General features: G+C 37.8%; 1 protein-coding gene across 2 annotated transcripts in view; it reads right to left on the bottom strand.

Annotated features, from left to right (window-relative positions):
* CDH13 (cadherin 13) overlaps positions 1–22,275 on the bottom strand; it is a gene marked incomplete at its 3' end in the record, with an annotated part of 521,180 nt that overhangs the window by 77,127 nt on the left and 421,778 nt on the right. For both annotated transcript variants that reach the window (XM_082320962.1, XM_082320961.1), the window contains exon 8: positions 21,106–21,246. In XM_082320962.1, the coding sequence (XP_082177088.1) occupies positions 21,106–21,246 (141 nt within the window). The remainder of the gene's footprint in view (positions 1–21,105; positions 21,247–22,275) is intronic.

The raw sequence follows: 22,275 nt of genomic DNA, 5'->3' as shown, positions 1-22,275 counted from the left end.
TCCAATGCACCTACGCAGCAAGCAATCACTAGGGCTGACTCTTGCTGGGATGTCCAGAATTCATACAATTCCTTCATCTTGCTCACAGCTAATGCTGTGGTATGCTTGGAAATCCCTGAGCAGCAGCTTAAGTTCTCTAATTCCAAGGAGACCAAATTTCTAATGCAAATAAAGGCAATTCCCAGGAAATACAGGTGACACCAATAAGATAAATAAGCATTCGGTATTATCATTGGTATATATCAAAAGGGCTTTTCCACAGGGTTCAATGCTCATTAAATCAGGACATGTATGAAGAAAATTAGTTTATTAAGGAACTGTGCTATTCCTCTCTCTTAAGACTGCTTCCCCTTCTTCTGTAGCAAATCTCTACATAATATGCCAATACATCTGCATCAAAATTGCCACACTGAACTCTTCCCAAGGAGAGCAAGCAAGTACACTAGCAATTAATTGGATCCTAACACATATTTCTAGATTCAGATTTTTCAACTGAGCTTGCCAGTTCTAGGGGAAATCATTTTAAGGGACAATAAATATCGCTTTATTTCTGTACACAGCAGTATGATACACTGTAAGCAGCCACTCTTTCTCCCCTCGGAAGGGAGAAAAATGCTGTGCTTGCAGGTAGCTTGAAACATATACTATTTCTTGCTTCTGAGTAAGCTCATAATTAGAGTATAAACATGAGGAACAATTTCAGTGGAGCTGCAAACTCCAACAGGAAGAAAAAAATCTATTTGAGGTTAGAACAAAATCTTTTTTAATCTGGCTAATGCTACTTTTGTGCTGATGCTGATCATTATATTTATTACTAAACTGTGGGACATTCCAAAGTGTTGACACCTGACTTCACTTACTAGAAAAGCAATCACTTTCAGATATTCAGCTTGGTGATTAATATGTAGATACCTAATTTTTAGTGAATTAAATGATGTTGTATCAATTTGGTGGTCTTTAGGATTTATAATCAAACCCTGATGACATCTCATTAATGCCAGCATAGGCTCCCTGAACCTTACAATATTCTTGTTCCTTTGGAGCCCAGATCACGGCCGGCTGATTACCCCCCTGATTATCCTGAGCAACTGGGGTCAGAGGTTAGCTAGCACCACAGAATGCATTTAATTCATTCAATTCAGTTAGTGAAGCAGTTGGGAAAAAAAATTATTCCAATTGCTGTACCACTGCATTAGAAAATTTGCCCAGGATTTCTGTGCTCCAATTGATGAGCATTTTTGCTTAATTTCTAATTTAATATTCTGCTGGGGTTTGCAACTTCAATTACTTGTGATATTTTCACTCATAAAGTCAGGGGCATTGAGCTCGGAGGGGGAAAGAAAAACCAGAGGAAGAAGAGCTGCCTGTATTAACCTGTATAATAACCTTTCTCACAGACACATGCACACGTTTCCGTAGATCAGTTGTGGTTTTCCTGGTTACACACTCAGAAAAGCGGCTCAGAAAAGTCCTCTTGGTTCTCTCCATTTGTCCCTCTTGCCACTGCCAGATTTTAGCTCTTCTTTTACTTTTGGCAGATTTTTAATATTGTTTAGCTGAGTACCGCTTCATTTGTCTTATAAGCAGAGAGACTTTGATCACTTGTGATACGCCACAGTCCTACATTCAGACAGCCCAGCACCCTTGTGTGTGCTCAGATGGATTTTGGGGGAGCTCATTAAAGATGCCGGCACTGTACGTCAGTCACCTGAAGCAGCAAGTACTATGTCTGGGATGAAATATAAAAAGGGACCTCTTACTACTCCCTGAAAGCCTCAAGGCACTTCTCACATGAATACAAATGCCCAGCAGCTCAGTTTGAGTCCTGCTAGTTAGTTTTGCATCCTATATGACAATCCCGAGTCTGCTGATACACAGATAGTCTTTACTCTGAGACCTGAGGCTACTGCCACAGCCACGGACTTTGCCTTCTGACCCAGAGATGGGTTGGTTATCACAGCTTCAGTGGATTAACGATGATTGAGAGCTTTTATTATACTTCAAAATGAGTCAGTGCACATCACTCACCCACTTACACATCAATCAAGACACGGGGCCACAGTTGCACAAAGCCTGCACCAGCCACGATACTTAAACTTCTTTCTGCTACGAATGGGACCCAAGTGCTGTCCCAATCGTTAAGTGCTGCCTACAGCCTAGAAAACACAGAATGATATATTAACTGTGTAGCTCTGTAATATGGTATTGCTACTGCTAGTAACAGGCCATGTTTTCAGTTTGCAAGGCCTCAAACTTGATGGAAGTTTGTCAGGCTTGCTCTGCCTGAACTTTTCTTGACCTGCCCGCAGCTTTGGTTTACTTGGTTTCGCTGTAACAGTATTTGGCTACTTTACTTTTACTTGTTTATCTTTGTACAGTACCACCGAAGTTTCATAACTGTCACACAATGACGTAGTACAGAGAAATACAGGTCTTGTATGACAAAAGAGGCCTTGGGAAGTGGTGACACAGGATGCCGTACAGAGAAGTACAGTCACGGGATAACAAGACACGAGGCACAGACTTGACACTGGAGACCCTATGGCTATAAACAACTCACCAATGTTGAGTTAAAGAAATGCAGACCTGGAGCTGGACAAAACTGATTTTAGGGGCAATAAAGAAAAAGGGTCTAACAAATATAAAAGACATCATGTATAGTAAATGGATGTAACACGGAGCTTCAGACCAATGAAGATAAAGCAACATGTAAAAGCATGTTAGCAAATACATAAAAATGACCCCAAATGATCCTAAAGGGAGGAAGAAGAAGTGATCAACATGAGCAGCACGCTTGTCCTGACATAAGACTCCAGGTGCTGACAACTTGCCATAACACCCTTACCACGAACACTGGAATGAAACCACCAACTTTACGACCCAGAGGAACCAGGAAATGGTGAGAGCAACAGCAGGAAAAGGGGTAGAAGCCAAGAAGGATGCGTACAACAATTTTATAACTGTCATATTACCACTATTGAAAATTATTCTGAATAGAAGAATTATATTTTTTTCTACAGTAATTCAGTCTGGATTAAATCTTGGATTAGGATGGACTTGGACAAATTTTCAATTTTACTAACAATAAATTCTTAGCTTTATATATAAGGCGGGGTTCCCCTTTGCCCATCAACAAGATTTTGAGTGTAACAATACAACACCAGCGTTAGCCATTATTTGCAATGCTTCTTTAGAAATTAAAGCAACTTTCCTGAGTATGATTCTTTATTAAAGGAAATGAAGTCTTACGCCTCCATTTTCCCTGCAAGCAGCAGAAAGTTGCAATTTAATCTTCTGCTTGCCTATGGAGAGGATCCATTTTCTTTATGTTCCTTTGGGGTTCTTTGGAATGAAAAATGCTATATGGTTATAAAACATTCTCTTAATGAAACTCGCTCTGAACTAACTCTGGAATTGATGAATCTCCTCCTAAGCCCCTGTGTACATTTGCCCACAGCACAAAATCTGACACAGCTGTCAGAGTCCCTTGCCTTAAGAGAAACCCAAAATAGGAACTGCAGGATAATTGCAGGTCAGAAGTTAGGTATATTAGCAGAAAGATGTGGAGAAGATCACAAGTGTGCCTAAATGGGACATAAAGCTCCCTATCCAGTGCTTATAGACTCTCATTTGTGTATGAAATATCCTCAGCCTGTTCCATAACAAAACCCAAAGCAAATAAAAATAACACACGCAAATAATACAATCGAATTCTCCATCTTAAACACAAAATCACATGCATGGAAGAAAACAAACAGCAGCAAAACCCCATCACATCAAAATGCTCAAAATATATACACTCTTCTCCTCCTGTGGTGAGGATGAAAGAAGAAGAAACCACATATAGCAGATGTTAGTTTTGTCACTTACTCTGCTACTGGAAAAGAATCGTGGACAATAAAGGCAGTTTAATGTTGTGAAAACAGCAAAACTGTGTTGAGATGTGTAAGAAGTAGTACCGCATGCAAGACAGAAGCAGGAATTCTTCCATCTGCTCAGCACTGGGCAGCCCCGGCTGTATTATAGCACCCGATTCCTGCCCACAGCATGGAAAGCAAAGAGCAATTGGAGAGGCAGATGTCTAAAGCTCATGGTCTTGAACAAATCTGCCTAGCGAATGCACACAGGGCTGTTGTAGATGAAAGGATTGTCTATGTATCACCTTCCTAGCGGACAAGGCCAAGAAGCAATGGGCTTCAGTGGAGGCAAGGAAAATTCTCATCAGAGATGAGGCAAAACTTGCTACTAGCAGGGTACCCGAAGTACTGTAGTAGATTTCTGGCAGATCACAGAGACTGTATCTTCAAAGTTCTTGAAGGGAAAATAAGCAAATACTGGAAATTATACAAACAGAAGGGAGGGACTTGAGGATATCTTGAGAACCTTTCCCCTGCAGATTTCATGATAAGCCCAAATCCAAGAATCTATACAGAACAGAAAGGGGAACTAACACTTTTGCATAGTTTTTTAACATTTTTAAGGTCCATGGTGCTCATTAACTTCCATGAAGCTCACTGGATTGCCAAAAAAATTTTTTTTCTCGGCCCAAAAACAAGTGATAGGAAGGAGTCCCCCAACTGTGATTCCAGTCTCAAACTCCCCATCATAAAAGGCTTTTCATTACAGTGGATTTGGTGCTGGCAGCTAGAGATACAGGGTGTAACTGCAAAATCATATTTGCCCTCCCTACTGCAGATAAAAGATGAAAATTATGCCTCTAGCATTTGCTTTCCTAGCTGGTCATATTCTCTTTTGGTAACAAAATTTAAGGAAAGGGGAGAGAAAAATAATTATGATCTCAGCTTGGGGAAGGATTAAAAGGGAACAAGAATGGCAGAACTAGATACCCAAATTTAATTGTTTTGAGACTGTCTGCAATGTGGCCACTATAAAAAAATACCTGCTCCAGTTACAACTCCTCCATTCTTACTAGTGAATTAACAACTCTTTCCTAGCAGTTCCACAGGGACAAACTGCTCCTGCCACTGCAGAAAAGGTTTCTGAAGAAAACCATGCTTTTTTACAAATCTCAACCATTACTTCATCATTTTCCTGAATTGTCTGGCAAAGAGGTATTTAAAGGCCTGCATTTAAATTCCAGAGAAGCTATGAAATGAAGAAAGCAGATTGATTCACATTCTGTTCCACTAGTCTCTTTGCCAAAGTGATTTTTATCAGAGAGAAAAAAAAAAAACACAACTAAAAAACCACAATCTGAGCCTGAGAATTCTGCTGTCAACTTAAAACCATCAAAAATTTTTACAGCTTACTTACAATATAAACCCTTAGAAATAGGGTTTACAGAAGAAATGCTGCCAGAACCCCTAGGGTATATTATCCACTCATTCCTCACATGGAATTAGTGCAAAATATCACCCTTACATTGCCCACAAACCTTGCCAACAAATAAGAATGACAATAGGCTGAGCGCACACTGTCTGGGATATTTATACTCATTTTTTTCCATGGCAACGTGTCTGTTTCATGCACTTTTAAGCCTCCATAATTTTATTCCATCTAATCTCTGCATTGTCTTGTTTTGTTTGTTTATCACTTCCAGGGAGCACCTGCCATGCTTCTAGGCTGCCACAAGACAAATAGAACACATCTTCATGAGTGGTTGGGGCCAGCAGGTGTCTGTTCCTTAGCTGCGAATTTCAGTACAATTACACCCAACCTTCTCACCTCTCCCACTTACCAGTCATTATTTGTCCCTTCCTTGGTTTTTCCCAACTTGTTGCTAAGAAATTGCATAGCCTCCACTAGCATCGTAAATGCCAGCCAAAGAGATTAAATGCAGCCGTGTGCCACCTCATTCTGTCAGAAAGAACAGATATTGTCCTCAGAGTCCACCTGCCAATCTTCAATGTAGATGGCAAGGGAGTTTTCCAATCAGATCCTGGGTGTTCCAGTGCCTAGGTTTTGCTGAATAGCCTTGAAGAGATGGGATTTAAATTGTATTGAGGATATTAGTCTAAAGTGAATGAAGTGGAGAGTATACTTCTCGTTTATATCCCCAGAGTGATAAATGTGAGAGTGTAATTTTTTTTTTTTTTAAGGCAAAGAAAATGGGAAACCAACACGGGTTTCAGACACATGAGAAATAGCTTATGAATTCAGACGATAGTTCAGCAGAAATAAATTGTACATCTGTTCATTCATTTTAATAAAGCAAGGAAATGACACATTGCTGGAGACCTTTGAGAATGCTGGTATTTTTAAATTATGATCCTATAATAGTAGCATTAACATTTGTAATGCTGCCCATACTTTACGAATTTAAGAAAAATAAATTTATGGAATAAGTGAGCTTCAACCTATAGCCTGGATGCTGGGCATTTTAAAGTGAATAAGGTGCTTCCTGAATACTTACAAATTAGTCCAGGAAAGACATTACAACAGCTTTACTACGTAACACAGATAACCCTCTGTGTAAGTGTTGACAAACCATGCTTATTAGTTCTGAATAAATAATTCAGATGTGCAACATGTAGCCAAACGCATTTATTTCTGTTGACTAGTACCTAATGTTTGCATTTATAGGCAGCTACAGTCTAGTACTTCCCTTTGAAAGTAGTCTTTTAAAGAAACAAACTAGTGTTTTCCTTGGCTGTATGTATGCATGGAAACATGTACTACTGTCTGCTGAATTCAGGCAGGAATATTACCTTTCTCTTACATCTCCCTTAATATAAAAATGAGAAATGGAAAAAGTTATGAGCTGAATACAATTGCTTCATTGTTTCTATTTTACCAGTATTTACAAAGCTGACATACAAATTTAAGAAATAAACAAGAGAGACTGCAGGGGATGTCACATTTTAAAAGCTTATATTTTGATTTTCCAAACTGATCACCATGGGAAATAATAAATTAAGCGTTCAATAACAGCTTTCATGTTTCCTTTAAAAGCACAATTAGTAATATCATTAAAATTCCCTTTTAATCGATTGCATTAAAGCAATTGCTACTAGAGTAAAGAGAATCTCAAACTGATTAGTTGCTCACATATTGCCTCATTGATCAACTGAGATAATCCTCATTCCAGAAAAGGGAAAATAGGCAACCCTGACATCCTTGAAAAGTGCTGAAGTTCAGCTGAAATCAGATGTCAGAATCAGAGACCTCTTTTTGTAATCCACCCTACACTGTTTCCCACTAACATGCCAAATGAGACAAGAATGCATGCTTAAATATTTAATCTTCCTAAAGCAAAGACTTCACAGAGGCTATGCTGGAACCCAATATTGCCTAAAGAGGTACCTTACTGCTAACATCTCTATCTATATCTCCCAGCATGTGAGTGTGTTCATGTGCTCCTTATTGCTCACTCCAGTTCCAGCAGGCAGTCCAAAAACAATCTCAACAGGCAGTCTAGGTAAACAAGACTTATTGTAATTTGGTTCTCTCGTGAATACAGAAGAACTGAAGAAAAGAAATACCTCTGGGACACAGAAGACCCCTAGGCGACCACTTACCATTGACAGAAACCGTACAGATTTATTGATTGGAACTGCATTTTAATCATATGGCTGGAGGAAAGAAAACAGTTCCTAGAGACTGCCAGTCAGCCCCAGCATGGGGCATGATAAAACTGTTTCTGCCATTAATATCAGGCAGTGGCTATGTTAGAGTAAAAGGACATTAAAGAGTTCAACATCTGCAGGCAAAGTTGAATTTATTTACTCATGGCTTCAATTATTATTTAAGACGGAAAACGTGAAAAGGTCAGAGCTGCTAACTTAGAAAGCATGCCCTTCATTTGTCTTCAAACATACACTTTTTTCTTAGCTTAGTTCAACACTGAATCAATTAATCAGGTACAGTGTTCTGTTTTCAAATGCTAGTTGTGTTATTTTCAAGTAGACAAGTAAAACCAAACCAAATTTCATTTTTGTTTTAATCCATATTAGAAAATGAAATTTTAGGACAATAAAACATCTGGTCCTCAGTTTAGGTAGGTAAACATCTGTGGGCCTGTGTTTCTATGTACACAGATATGCGTATGTATAAAATCCAGATTTACATTATAGTCTAATCCTGCATTCACATCTCCATGGAGCACTCCGTTTGGATGGGAGCCATAGCTTGGATACAGGCAGCTAAGAATATCAATACTATAGATAAATCTTTTTCCTTGATATTATTTCAGCAAAAGACAACTGTTGGTTTAGCTTTAAGCGTATTTAGCAGGATTGATTTTTCTTATGTATCTTTTGAAAGTTTCTCACATCACTCCTTAGATTTCTCAAACTTTTTTTGAACTAAAAGATTGCTTTCAACCCTTTAAACTTGTTGAGGACAGCAGCACTCTCCTTACCATCAGTCTTCCAAATGAAGAAAAATCATTGATCTAAGAACATCTGACAGTACTACATAACGTATGGGCACTGTTGGCCTCAGTGACGGAAGGCGGTCAAAACAAATGAGCGGAGGAGGAGGAAATAAAGCATAAAAGAAAAAAATGAGATGATGTGTGAAAGCAGACAGTGATGGTACTCGATTTATAGAAGGCAGGCAAAGAGTGCACATGGACTTTTGCGAGTCATAAGCAAACAGTCAGTTTAAGTCATGAAAACAGAAAGGTGGTTCCCAAGGGAAGCAGGCAGTGAAGGCATGAAGAAGAGTTCACTGGGGAACAGCATCATGGAATGGAAAGAGGAAGATCTTCCAGAAATAATACTAAAGGAGCAAAATCATGGGGACAGAAAGAGGATCATAGAATCATAGAATGCGTTGGGATGGAAGGGACCTTTAAAGGCCATCTAGTCCCACACCCCTGCAATGAGCAGGGACATCTTCAACTAGATCAGGTTGCTCAGAGCCCCATCCAACCTGACCTTGAATGTTTCCAAGGATGGGGCATCCCGTTCCAGTGTTTCACCACCCTCAACGCGAAAACTTTTTTCCCTGTGTTCAGTCTAAATCTACCCTCCTTTAGTTTAAAACCATTACCCCTTGTCCTGTCGCAGCAGGCCTTGCTAAAAAGACTATCCCCATCTTTCTTGTAGGTCCCATCGTGAGATGACAAAGGTCAGAAACATGTCTTTTTATGAAATACTAGAAAAAGAGTTTTTCATATAAAAAGAGTGGAGAAAGTGATGAAAATAAGAACAGAGAGAAAAGGGACGTCACACTCGGCAAAAAGGAGTCAATGGATACGTCACTGAAATTAGTCTTGGTAGATCTGAAGCAGGATCTAGAAACAGGAGCAGAGAGGCATTTAGGGGATGCTAGATGTTCAGGCTCTGAGAGTCAAATGACAGGCTCAGGGAGTTTGGAGAGGAAGGAAAAATTAATTAATAAAATTCAGAGAAGGTTCCTCACAGGCTGCTGACTAAATAGCAGGCTTGAAAGGGAGAAAGACTAAGAGTTTTCTGTTTGGTTGATTCGGGGAGTTTTGTTTTGTTTTTTAAAAAGTCATGAATGATGAAGCAGGCAGAGGGGATTTTGAAGGATGATGCAAAAAGACAACAATAAATTTCAGCACTGGGCAAATTCAATATCAAGAAGACTAGACAAGTAAGTAGCTGGAAGAAATCTTCCACAATATGCAGAGAAGCGAACAAAAACATTTCTATAAAAGCTGCATCAAGCTAAGTAGAAGAGGAGAATAGAAGTTAGAACACAAACTCAAAAGGACTGGCCATAGAGCAAAAGTGTCAGAGGACAACATAGGGTCAGGTTACCAACTGGGATTCACGGATTTTCATAATGGGGTCAAAGCCTAGAATGGGAAAGCGAGGATAACATCAATACTCTGTGTAGTGTTGGGATTATACTTTTTCTTGTGACATATGGACTAGGAACACAGGGGAAAACATTTGTAAAAACAAATAAATATTAAGTGACTGTTAGACAGCCGGGTAGAGAAAGGGCTACCCTTTAAGCAAATAAGCATCTGGGACTCTAAGGCAAACAAGTCCTGGAAATAAGCCAAAGTAGAAAGTACAAGGATATGAATAAATTACACTCTTGAACCATTTTCCTCAACAGAGACTATAACTGCAAAGAATTCTGCATGAATCCCCTAATCTGTTCTTTTCTTAAATGTATCAACACCATTTTCATTCCAGTGAGTTCAAGAGATGATCAGCCCTGTAGAATTTTATTGCTTTCCAAATGAGTCTCTTTCATAGACACTTACTAACAATTTTACTTGAATAAACGTACAGCTCCTTTTAGCATGTTGATTTTTATCGGTTCACTATTTTAATGTTTCAGAGCAGAAGGAAAAAAGATATTTTGTCTAAATAATCCTGACATTTTGATTCGTATGCACAGATGGTTAGCAAATTTTGTAGTAGCCAAATCAGATTTAGTGTTGCTGACAAAATTCTTAAAATCTCACTTGTCATTGAAGAAATTGATAAACTGATCACAAAACTCATTCCACTCTAGTGGAATGACCTAAGCAGTCATATAACTATTATTTTTGTATGAATATACTTCAGCTTTATAAATCACTTCTGCTCATATAAACTGCAACTATGATACCAGCTCATACATATTATGTAATTGCTATTAAATAGGGTTTTGTCTGGTGCAAATTGAATATGTTAAGATCTATAGTGTGTTATCTTGTTTAATTCTACTTTCAAAATAGAACTCCTACAGATGCTAGAGGCATATTAACAGTGTGGGTTTCTTAACTCATGGGATTAGAGTGATATTTTGCTACACATCTAACAATTCCTCTATTTATTACTCCTCAAATCAGCTGTGCTGTGTCAGACAAGGAGATTTAGAGTTCTTGGTATTTCTGTTAAGATTCCACATGTGAGGAACTGTAACTGTACATAAAATAAAAGTCCCTTCAGGCCACAGAAAATTTTTGCTGGCTGCACCACAGAGGTCATACCTGGTCATCTATTCCCGGCTACCTGTCCACCAATTTACATAGTGTCTAGGCTCAATGAGATAGTGATGATTCAGGAACCACTCTGCAATGACTACCAGGTATGGAAACCAGTGTTTCCACACAGAACTTAGGATTTCAGTCAATTGAATGTTACATAGGCAAATGAGGTCTCCAATACAGAACCCAAGAGTTAGTTTGAGGAGACTGATACATTCTTTCACAACTTGATCTGAAAATAATTGTGTGAAGTTTCTTTGAAATCTGGGTGTCACCTGCCTGCACTCAATGTTGAAGCTGGAACTCCTTGGACAGATAATGAGGGGCAACATGCTATAAACCACTCTTGGAGAAGAGTGAAATTAAAGGAAATTGCCATGGAGTGCTCCAGCAGCACATTCAGAGGAAAAAAAAAAAAAAAAAATAAAATTTCTCAGGCAAAACACTCCAATTTTAAAATTTACATTAAAATTGAAATCTCTAGAAGGCAGTCCTAATTTGATTTGAAGGCAATTGCAAAATTCCAGCTGGAGAGAAAAAGTTTAACTGGAAAATCACATAGCCATTCTTAGCAATGACTGCTAATAATTATGTTTATACAGCTTCTCTGAATAAGTGGTCCAAGATTAGGTCTGGAGACGTTACATTATCTTTGTTTAGCTTGTGCTTCTCTCAAGAGCCTCTGTTTGAGCCTTCCTTCTTTAATTTGTACTATGCGGTTACTTACCCAAACGTATTTGTGCTAGATGTAGTCAAAACTCTTACTGCTACTGTTTGCTTTGTAATTCAGACCTTAATATCTATGGTAAAGTTCACACTTCATAGACCACATTGAGGAAGCATATTAACCTTCACTTCTTGTAGAAGAGAGCAATAAATTGTGGGTTTATGGCTTTTTTGTTGCTCGCAGTGTTTGGATATTTGCTGTTAGCAGAAGCAGATGGAAGAAGTCTTCAGAGGATAGTCAGCATTGGAATGGTTTTGTGGTGAGAATTTACCAGCTGTAGTGAGAATTGCTGTTATTACCACTGAGTTGCTGCTGACCTTCCAAGCATAACCAAAGGGTTGCAAAAGGCAAAGACTCCCACAGAAGTTTGCATCAGGACTGCTCAGATCAGCTGATCATAACAAATCAAGGAAACTAAACAAAGGGCAGGAAAGCAACACAGAAAATGAGAAAAGAGAAAAGAAGAGGACTGGCAAAAATACAAGTTTACTATGTGAGCTGACTTGGAGAGCAAGAATGCTGGGAAAAAATCAGATCTGGAGAAGCAGTGAAGTGCCTTTGTGTTCCTCCCCAATTTCACACTGTTTGAATGATCATTTCTATTCATAGAATCTTTCCTGTACTTACACAAGTGTTTCTCAGCTGCTTTCAGATTATAAAGCAGGCACTCTGTTGTTTTATGTACCACTGAAATGTGTTTATCTGGAGATTAAATAGACAACTTCATGTATTTCATGACCTTGGTGGAGAGAAACAAAGCAATGAACTCACTCCTCACAAGCAAAGATAAATGTAGAAGTCTGCTGCCTACTGCTATGCAGTGTATCCAGCTCTAATTATGTGATAAGTGGATGGACTCGGTGTTAAACATATTTTGCAGAAGTTCTTGAACAAAGTGCTTACACTGGTTATGCAGATAGCTTGCTCAAAGCCACATGAATACAAATTATCATGCACACAGTATGAATCTGGATGAGTACAGGAAACAGTGGTCTTCCAAACCCTGTTTTTTGCTGAACAGTCCTCTATTTCAGTCAATGCACAGCACAGGTATATTTGTTTTTCTTTCTCTCTCTAAAATGATTCTATTCTTACTTGTAATGCTACAGCAGAGTATTTGTTTTTAAGGTCATTGGTAATCCAGTCCTGAGTGGTGCTGAGCATTTCTCATCACATGAGAAACCTCAAACCAGCTAATTCTGATAAGAACTGACATACAATATTGAAGAAGAAGAAAAAAATAACAAAAAGGTAATTTCATTATCCAGATAGCCAGATTGTTTAAATAAGCCTTCCAGATGTTCTTAGTTTGGTACCACCACAACACAACTCACAAATATTAACAAACATTCCTCTTGATCACAGGCATTTTTCCAAGTTATTTGAAAGTGATTAGGTTTAGAAGATAGACAGACATTTGGGATCTTAATTGCACTGAGAGTCAAAGCAATCTATGCTCCTAAAAAACAGCTTTTTAAACTCTAGTGGGAATTAGATGTCTTTACACCTATTTTTTAAGTCCAATAAGCTCTTCTTTTTTATCTTTGACATCTAAAATTATTTCGGGGAAAAAAAAAAAGAGGTCTAAATGCCTACGTTATTTAGATACTTAGATTCCCAAACTGCTTATGTGACTTTGAAAATCTGTTCTGCAGCTCATGACAACTAAGAAAATTCTGAATGCCTTGGACTTTAACACAACTGAGAGTAGTGACCAATTATTAACCATGAAGAAATGGTACAGTTAATAGAACTTTACTGAAAATTTCAAATATTGTGTTATTTTTACAGTGTGAACAGAATGCTTATAGTCTTCATTTAGAAAATAAAATATTTGCCACTACTTAGACGCTTGTTTCCTTTCACATGGGTTTAATAAATAGCTTTTCATTTGACTAATAGATACTCTCTAAATTAATAGATATTTTGCAAATGGACTCTAGTAGAAACACATATACATCTACATCTTTGCCTCATCTTAAACATGAAAGAACATGAGTCAGTTATGGGGCAACTTGATCTCTTCTGTTTTCACCAAAACTGCTAGGTCAATATTTGTGGGAAAAAACGTATCACAGATTTAACACAAGAGTTATTTACTTATTTTAAGAAACAGACAATATATCCTGAGTTGCACAGTTGTCTTCTTCATGCATGGTCCTGATTATACAAGAATAAAAAAGATATTAAGGGCATAATCTGTCCTCCATATCTATGAGGATAACAGAAGATGTAATGATTTTAAGTTCTAGCAAAGGAAATTTAGATCAGGCTATGCAGAAATTTTCATTGTTAAGATTGGTGCAGGAACAGACTTAGGAGCCTTTTGATTTTTGGTCTCTGGATGTTTTAAGAACAGGTGAAACAGATGTCTTACAAGGATGACATAGGAATAGCAATCCTGCCTTGATCCCATTTCCTCTATTTTCCATGACCAGAGAAATTATTTTTGAATTCTGCCTTTCACATGTGAAAAATATACCAGGTAATGTCTTTCATTTGTTTTCAAGGAGGCTTTTGGGCACCTGGAGCTTCAGATACGTCAACTCTGTTAGTGAACTGCTACAAGAGTATGAAGTAGAAGTAAAGCTGAATGAAAAGGCCAGTGCGAATATTTATCTAGTGTAGGGGGTTTCTGAAGGGTAAGATATGCTTCAGGAGCCTTGCTAGCTGTATTTACAGCTCTAGAAAAAAACAGGATGGCCAAAGAGCTCATCTCTGATGAACCCTAGCCATCATGAAGCTGTTCTTTATGCCAAAGTTTACTAACAGCTGTAGAGGATTTGTCCTGCTCTGTTGAGTTTCTGTATGAATTCTGCTATCTCTGCATGTAAATTGTCTCATAGTCCAAAAATGGGAGCCAAATGGAAATTCCAATATGCGTTTTGTTCGTGTGATTTTCCTAAAATGGTTTTATCCATTCCACAAAACTATTTCTCATCACAAAGCAGTACTGGAGACAGTTTCCTCCAATTTGAACAGGCTGCTAGAATTTAAGACTGGTTCCCACAACGTTTAGGCCATAGTACAGCTCTATTTCTTAACTATTAGCCTGGCAACAGCTTCTTCTCATCTGTTCAGATCTGCTTATTGCTGCTCAAGTACCTCAGCTCAGTCGTCTGGCCTTCCAACATCCAGCATGAGAGAATGGTATGTGAAATGGGAAAAAGCCAACTCAGCTTGTTCTCACCACCTTGCTGAGCCACGCTGGCAGCTCCTGCTGGTCTTTTGCCTCTGTTCAGTCTGGTTTACACACTGACTTCCCTCTCAACAGAAAAGTGAAAGACGACTGATAACCTGGCCATGCTCCTGAACTGTGTGTTAGTCAAAGGACAGCACTCTTTTGCTCAGTTTTGCACACAACTATGGTCCTCACTAGTGATTTCTCCAAATCAGATCTAAGAGTCTGGAGGAGGGAGTTGCAGGGGAATCATCTACCATTAGCAGAATTGTTAGTGTCCAAAGGTGGGGTCCAGCTCACTGGCAAGACCCACAGAGAAAGGACTAAGATTAATTAGGAGTCCCAAAGGGCCCCATTTTCCCTGTAAGACAAGGTAAGAAGGACCAGGGTTGACTTTCAGATCACAGAAGAAGAGGAGGTGAGATTAGTTGTTGCTTTTAAAAGTGCAAACTGAATGGACAGATCTGGTCTGTCGGTAAGGTATGTCTACCATGGAAAGTAACAGTATCATGTCTAAGAGAGAAATGTTTGTAAAAGTATGGAAAAGAGAGCCAGGAGGAGTGCTTTTAGCTCAGTATTTGGTCCTTAATATGATTTAGCCAATACCAAGAATCAAGACAGGGATTCTCAAAGCTACAAGCGTGTTTCTCAACAGCCTGAGCTGAAAAATAAATCTCTCCAGATGGTGCTCCGAAAGTCTCATATCCTCTTTGAACCATGAGCAGACGGAGATACATATTGTACTCCAGGGGCTGTTTTACCCCAGTGGGTAGCACAACTGAATCAGAAGACAGTGCTGGAAGTCATCATAAATCATGGTGACAAGCAACCTATTCACTTACAGGTCTCTATAGGAATTGATGAATCATTTATTAAAGCACACATTAGTCATTTATTACTCTTTTATAAACCATTTATCAGTAGGTATTCAAAATGTGAGCAAATAATATTTTTCACTTAAGACTCGCAGCACTATTATATCTCAAATTTCACTGTGGTGATGTTTTGTCAAATTACACAAATTTTATTCTGTTCACAGGAGGCAAGCTTCTTTATTTAACTGGAAAATTCATTTCTAAGATCATATATTCCTAAAATCTAAACTAGGAAAAATATTTTCCCAAATCTTACTCTCCTGATGTGACACAATTCTTTCTGTTTTGCATTGCTTTGTCCCAGAAATGGATCAAGTTGAAGGTGAGGATGGAATTGGCAGAAAGAGGAATTGTCTCGAGAACAAGACTGTTTGCTGGCCAAATGAAGTTTCTCTTTCTTATGAGCAGGTGAGAGCACTCTGACAAGTCCCACTACTTTTCAATGTATGACTAGGGATGTGCTGCTGTCCCAAATCTGCGGTGAAGGACAGATGTGAGAACTAGGTGGACTGCAGAAAAATAATCCCCTTAAGGCACATCACTGCATTCTTCTCTCAAGTGCCTGATTGCATTTACCAAGGAAAGACAATATATCTGATATTAAGGAAAAATCATAGAATCATAGAATCGTTAAGGTTGGAAAAGACCCTTAAGATTATTGAGTCCAACTGTTAACTTATCACTGCCAAGTCCACCACTAAACCCTGTCCTCAAGCACCATGTCTACCCGTCTTTTAAATACCTCCGGGGATGGAGACTCAACCACTTCCCTGGGCAGCCTGTTCCAATGCCTGACAGCCCTTTCGGTGAAGAAGTTTTTTCTATAAAGTATTACCTAAGAGCAGCAATGGAATCTTCTTCCCTGGGAACAGACACTTTAAAATATCAGCATAGAAGCCAGAAGAGGGAGGCAAATATACTCAGTGAAATCTCATTTTTGAGCATATACTCTGCATTCAGGAATCGTATAAGACCAGAAGTAGGATTTGTTGTAGTATTTTTTTGGAGGAGGAAGAACAGACAGGAAGGGGACAAATCCATATTTTTGTCATGGTGAAACAATATTTTTTGCTGGGTCTTAGGGAAGATCTGGGCAGAACCACGCCTACAGGAACACATGCAAGGGAAGTATTTGCCAGCTTGTGGCTTCCAGCAAATGCTACATTGCTAGTTTTTCATCACACTTCAACCACAGTGACATTAACTGTGGACTAAAATCACTGTTTTGCAGGCATACAACAATGCAGTGGTCTGTCAACAACTGTTAAAGTGACACAAGAAAATAATTCTCATTTTTCTTAATGTGTTATGTATAAAAACAATACTCAGCACCATTAGCATTCACTCAGTCTAACTCATTCCCACACAGTTTGAATATCCTGCAGTACACAAACCAGGTATCAGATTTTCCAGAATGATCAATTCCTGCTCCTTGCTTTGCTTCTTTCCTTACTTTCACGTAAGTAATCCCTTGCTGCTGAACAAAAGTTGAGCCTAAGCCCTTAACTTGCTGGAAAAGAAATGCCAAATTGCTCTTTGTGATATAAAGTACATGTTGTATTCAGTAATAATTCACAGAAATAATTTAAAAACTCTCTCATATTATAGAAATAGGGTTGTAAATTTTCAAAACTTCCTGAAAAAGAGGCCACTAACTTTACAAGTATCTCTATTTTCATTAGCTATAATTTAAATCTGGCACAATATCCCGGACACTGTGACCTTTTAAAAGGTAGACCTTGTTACCTCACCTGGGATTTTTGGAGGAGCTCTTAAAACATTGCTCTTTTAGGCACTAAAGATTAAATCATTTAAACCCCTGGAGGGAACAGGGTACTGTTTGCACATCTAAATGGATTTTTGCACTGCTCAGAGCCTATTATGAACAGTAAGGCTAAGTATATATGTGAAATAGAACAAGGCAGATATTTTGGAGGTGAGTAGAGTGATGGGGCAGTAACAAAATAATTAACGGGGCTGAATCCCACAAAGCAGTGTCTCATACATTAACCCATCAAAGTACTACCTGACACATACTTATAACCTCCAGGGCTTCAACTATTCCTCTGAAGTTAACGGAAGTTCTGCGTTGGATCACAGCCAGGTTTGCTCAGCTTCTTCTGTGATTATATCCCGACACACCATCAACAATTTTTTTCCCTAAGCACAAAGGCCACAACTGCATCAGAATGGCACAGGTGTGGTATGCAGGGGAAAAAATAGCAGATGGAAGAACAGATTCACTAGACAAATAACCCCTTTTCCAGCAAGATCTACATAAACTCAGTAGAGGCTACTGCAAAACTGCGTACATCAACAAAGGAGCATTTAGACCTTTCTGAAAACATCAAATAAAGCCCGTTAATGAGCATTTTGAATAGTTGTGTAAGGACCTGACCTCCAAGGAATAAATATAGTAAATAGGAGTACACAGAAGTGTATCATTGCTTAGGGGTAGATCCACAAACTTGTTTCTGGAGGAAAAAAGAGGAAGAAATTGGTCAACTGTCAAAAGATAAAACTCATCTTCACTGGGCAGAGATATGTTCACGCATGGCTGAGATTGCCTTGCACTGAGGACTCAAAGAAATATCTGTTAACACATATAAGACTTCTTGGAAATAGAAATATATAGAAATATAGAAATTTTCAACTTTGGAAAAAACTATGAAAAAACCACTAAACTTCTGTCTTGGCATTAATATTATTGAAATCATATACATCTTTATTAAGATATATACAACAATGCATTCTACATTCTACAAAACACCATTTAGTGCACAGTCTGGGGTACCCAGTGTTGTACTTATACAGTGTCCAGACTTCTGAACAAATTCAGCTCTCATAACTTCATTGGCTTTCACTGTGTCAGATCAGGAATGAATTTGGCCTCTGTGTTTAAAGATGAAGAGAACACATTGAAAACTTGGCTTAATCGAGCTACATCAACAGCATATGACAAATAAAGGCAGAGCTATTTTAGGTAGAAATTATACAATCAGAAGAAAACACACGCCAGTAAATAAGCATTTGTTTTACCAAAGGGAATAAGGCATTGAGAGAAAGTATCTTTAAAGAGAAGGAAGATGGCTGGGAAAAGATGTCGATACCATAAGAACCTAATCCTAAAGCCAGTCTCAAAGTAAATAAAAGAAGATGCACTCTGAAATCGAACCTTCAGATTTACTGAATTTGAGCTTTATACTTCAAAAGTTATCTTGTAGAATATGTCTTTTTCTTTCAAGTCTTCTTCAAATCAATAGTATTGCAGCATGTGGTATGCAACTGGTATTAAAATATAGTAACAAAGTACTTTAAGCAGTAAGCCACATAAAGTGGTATTAGCTCTCTTAATAGACACTCTCCCTCCTCTTACACTACTTATTTTAAACAGAGCATATGTTTCTATAGGGGCCTGACACCATAAAAAAAGACTAAAGACTGATTTTTCCTGCCTTTTTCATGGAGTAAAAATATCACTTAGCAAGGCAGAGGGAAGATTTCTGAGGTCATTAAGATCTCTAAATAGTGAAAGGTTCAAAACCATGTCACAATGTACTACAAAGAAAGAGATGTCTTTATAGGAAAATTTATATGTCATATAAAGTGCAAGAAAAACATATAAGACCAGACTTTTTAAAGAAAGCTACATAATGCTGTCTCTTCACACTTGCTATATTATTTCTATCCTGAAACCATCAGACTTTCAAGGGTACAGAGTATTTTTTACTACCACTGACTGAACTGAATTTATAAACATTTCTGAATTTCCACAGAAATAGACACTGTCTAACAGTACATTTGGGGCTAAGCAGGCCACAAAGATTTTTAACATGCTTGCCCAAATTACCAGGGAAAACTTTTAAGTCAAACAGGAAATATAATTATAAAAAGATTTCTTTTTATAAAATAAGAAGAAAAAGAAGGAATCTCAAAGTTTGGAAATTCTAGTAGGTAGGACTCTGAATGACATGAATTGCTATCAATATTGACTAATACAATTACTTCCTATTTCTAAATACACCGAGTTGACCTTTTACATAGTTATATTCCAGACGGCTAAAAAAATACAATATTTTAAATATATTTTAACTACTGATTGCCAGGAAACAGCTTTCAGAGCATTAAAAGCCTGATCTAAAGGGTAATTCTAAGGGAATTAATAGTTTGATCAAAGCTGCTTAGTTATTGCCTATGTACGTGGAAAGGTCTGGATCAGGCTCTCCATGACACTTTTTAGGTGACTGAAATGCTCTTGCCAAAGCATTTTACTTAAGTAATTATAGCTATTGCCACTGAAAAATAATATTCCTGTTGGCAAAATTGTCATTGTTTCTTATTTCTTCTTCCCCTTTTTTTTTTTTAAAACCTTCTCCATCCTTTTTTAATCTGGTTATCCAGTTTGCATTTATAAAAGAAATAATTAATCAAGTAACGTTGCAGTAATTTGTTTCAAAATAATCTGTTGTCAAACCACTAAAATTAGGCCAGAAAACAAAAATTAAAAAAAGGTAAAAATATACCTTAAGGAGAAAACCAAGACTTTTCTAGCAATAAGCTTTCCTTTTCTTATTCTCAAAGTGCCTTAAAATCAGCATCTCTCATGCTTACTTCTCATCTTTTGGGAATATTCCTTAAAATCTACAGAGCTTCAGGAATCTTCTACAGCAAAATCCAAACCAGCTGTTATTAGGTAAAACTTTTGACACTCTCTAATTCTCTCCAGATACCAGAGGCAAAAAAAAAAAAAAAAAAAAAATCAGACTAATAATAAATGCAAGGGAGGGAAGGGAGCAGTGTGGGAAGGGCAGGGAATTTGGTAGATGCTTTGCCTGAAACCAGAAACTTTGCTGTAGCACTATTACACTCTCCTGCAGGCGGTGAATATCTTTTGTTTTGATTTGGGTTTTTTTCAGATTTTTCAGCACTCTTCAATGAAATTCAACTTGCAGGGAAAAAAACTTTCCTTGCAAATTCCACCTGTAGGTGAAATGTAAAGCTTTTAGGACTAGAGCTTTCATTACAGAACTGTCAACACTAGCTGTCGCACAGGTGAAGTACAGAAGCCAGGGCAAAACACGTTGCTTTCATCCATGTTCCTGACCGTCAAGAGCCGTAAGCTAGAACATAGGCAGGAGGGAATTCTCTGTTTACGTCCATAGGAGCAAAAGGAGAAAATTACCACTAGCAAACTTATTTTACAGGTTTTTGTCCTGCTAGCCAACTGCTGAATGTTATCTCTTGACATAAATTTTTACCTTGTGGTTGCATCTTCTTTTAGAAATGACACATACAAATTTATTAATGTAAAAGAAGAAAAGACCAGCTCCAGAAAAGTCTGTCACATTGAGATAGAAAGATGTCCTTAAGTATTTTCTTCCATTAAGGAACATTTTTATATTTAGAAACAAGCTAATTACAATTACATGCACCATTTTGTAGAACGCAAATTGCAAACTCTTACCTCCTTCTTGGTAAATTCTGGTGGATGGTCATTTTTGTCATCAATAAGAATAGTGGCAGTTGCTGTGTCAGTTAGTCCCACATCAAGACCACCCATGTCCTTAGCTTCTATAACTAGCTCATATTTCGGGGTTTCCATAGTCTGAAAAAATAACAGAAAAGGAAAGGTTAAAAAAAAAAAAAAAAAACCAACAGATTACATGCTACTTTTAATTCACATTAAAATAATAAATAAAAAAATCTAAAACTTAATTTGGCCTGATAAAACATAACATAGAAACAGCTCTGTTATCACAGTGTTTTACCAAAACAGCACAGTTTTCTACAAGCTTCAGCTGCTACAACAGAAACCTTATTTGGAATACAGTATGAAGGAATATGGGTGAATATTGGTAAACAGTACAAAATCTATCCTGTTATTTAAGGAGATTAGGAAAGAGGAAAGAAATTACAATATACCTGCTCCTTAAGAGTAAGCTCTCACTTCATTGCACCGATATTTAGCAGCTTGCTTCATCAGTGTTATGATAGGTACATAATTAAATACTAATGTCACAATCTACATATAAATTAACTTTATTTTATTAAATCACATTCATTCTGTGCATTAAGGTTGAGAATGGTAATCTAAGTTTGCTTTACTGTAAGAAACAAGAAAGCAGTTTCTAAAACGGGCAACGACTGCCAGTTATTGTACAAAGCAAATGTGTATGGTAACAGTAATGATTTACACCTATAATATCCAATTTCTATGTCATGGTTACTTATCTGACTGCCTACCTGTTGGAGAAACAGATAGCATAGGTCCATAGCAAAAGCCAACCTTAATTTCCCTCCCCCAAAAGACAGCCATAACAGGAAAAAAAAGTTTGTGGCCACTGCTCTGCAATGGGAATGTTACAGCATTTCTAATTCACCTCTCTTGCATCAGGCATGAAAGCACTTCTGTTTGTAAGCTGGACAACGGGGTAGTAATACATCCCATCAAAGGGAGCTATTATCAGCATCAGAAAGCGCTCCCATGGAACTCGTAGAGAATTTTGACATGGATTTCACTGGAGACAAGACTGGGCACATAATTAAAATGAATATTTTCCCCATTTGTATGGCTGCCTTATATGGAACCATCTGCCCAAAGACCATATGTGCTGTATCACCAATGGAGGACACA

This window comes from Platalea leucorodia (assembly GCF_965183815.1).
Source record: "Platalea leucorodia genome assembly, chromosome: 8".
NCBI classification, from domain to species: Eukaryota; Metazoa; Chordata; class Aves; order Pelecaniformes; family Threskiornithidae; genus Platalea; species Platalea leucorodia.
The sequence above is the reverse complement of the archived record's forward strand: the minus strand, read 5'-3'. Positions and strand labels throughout refer to the sequence as shown.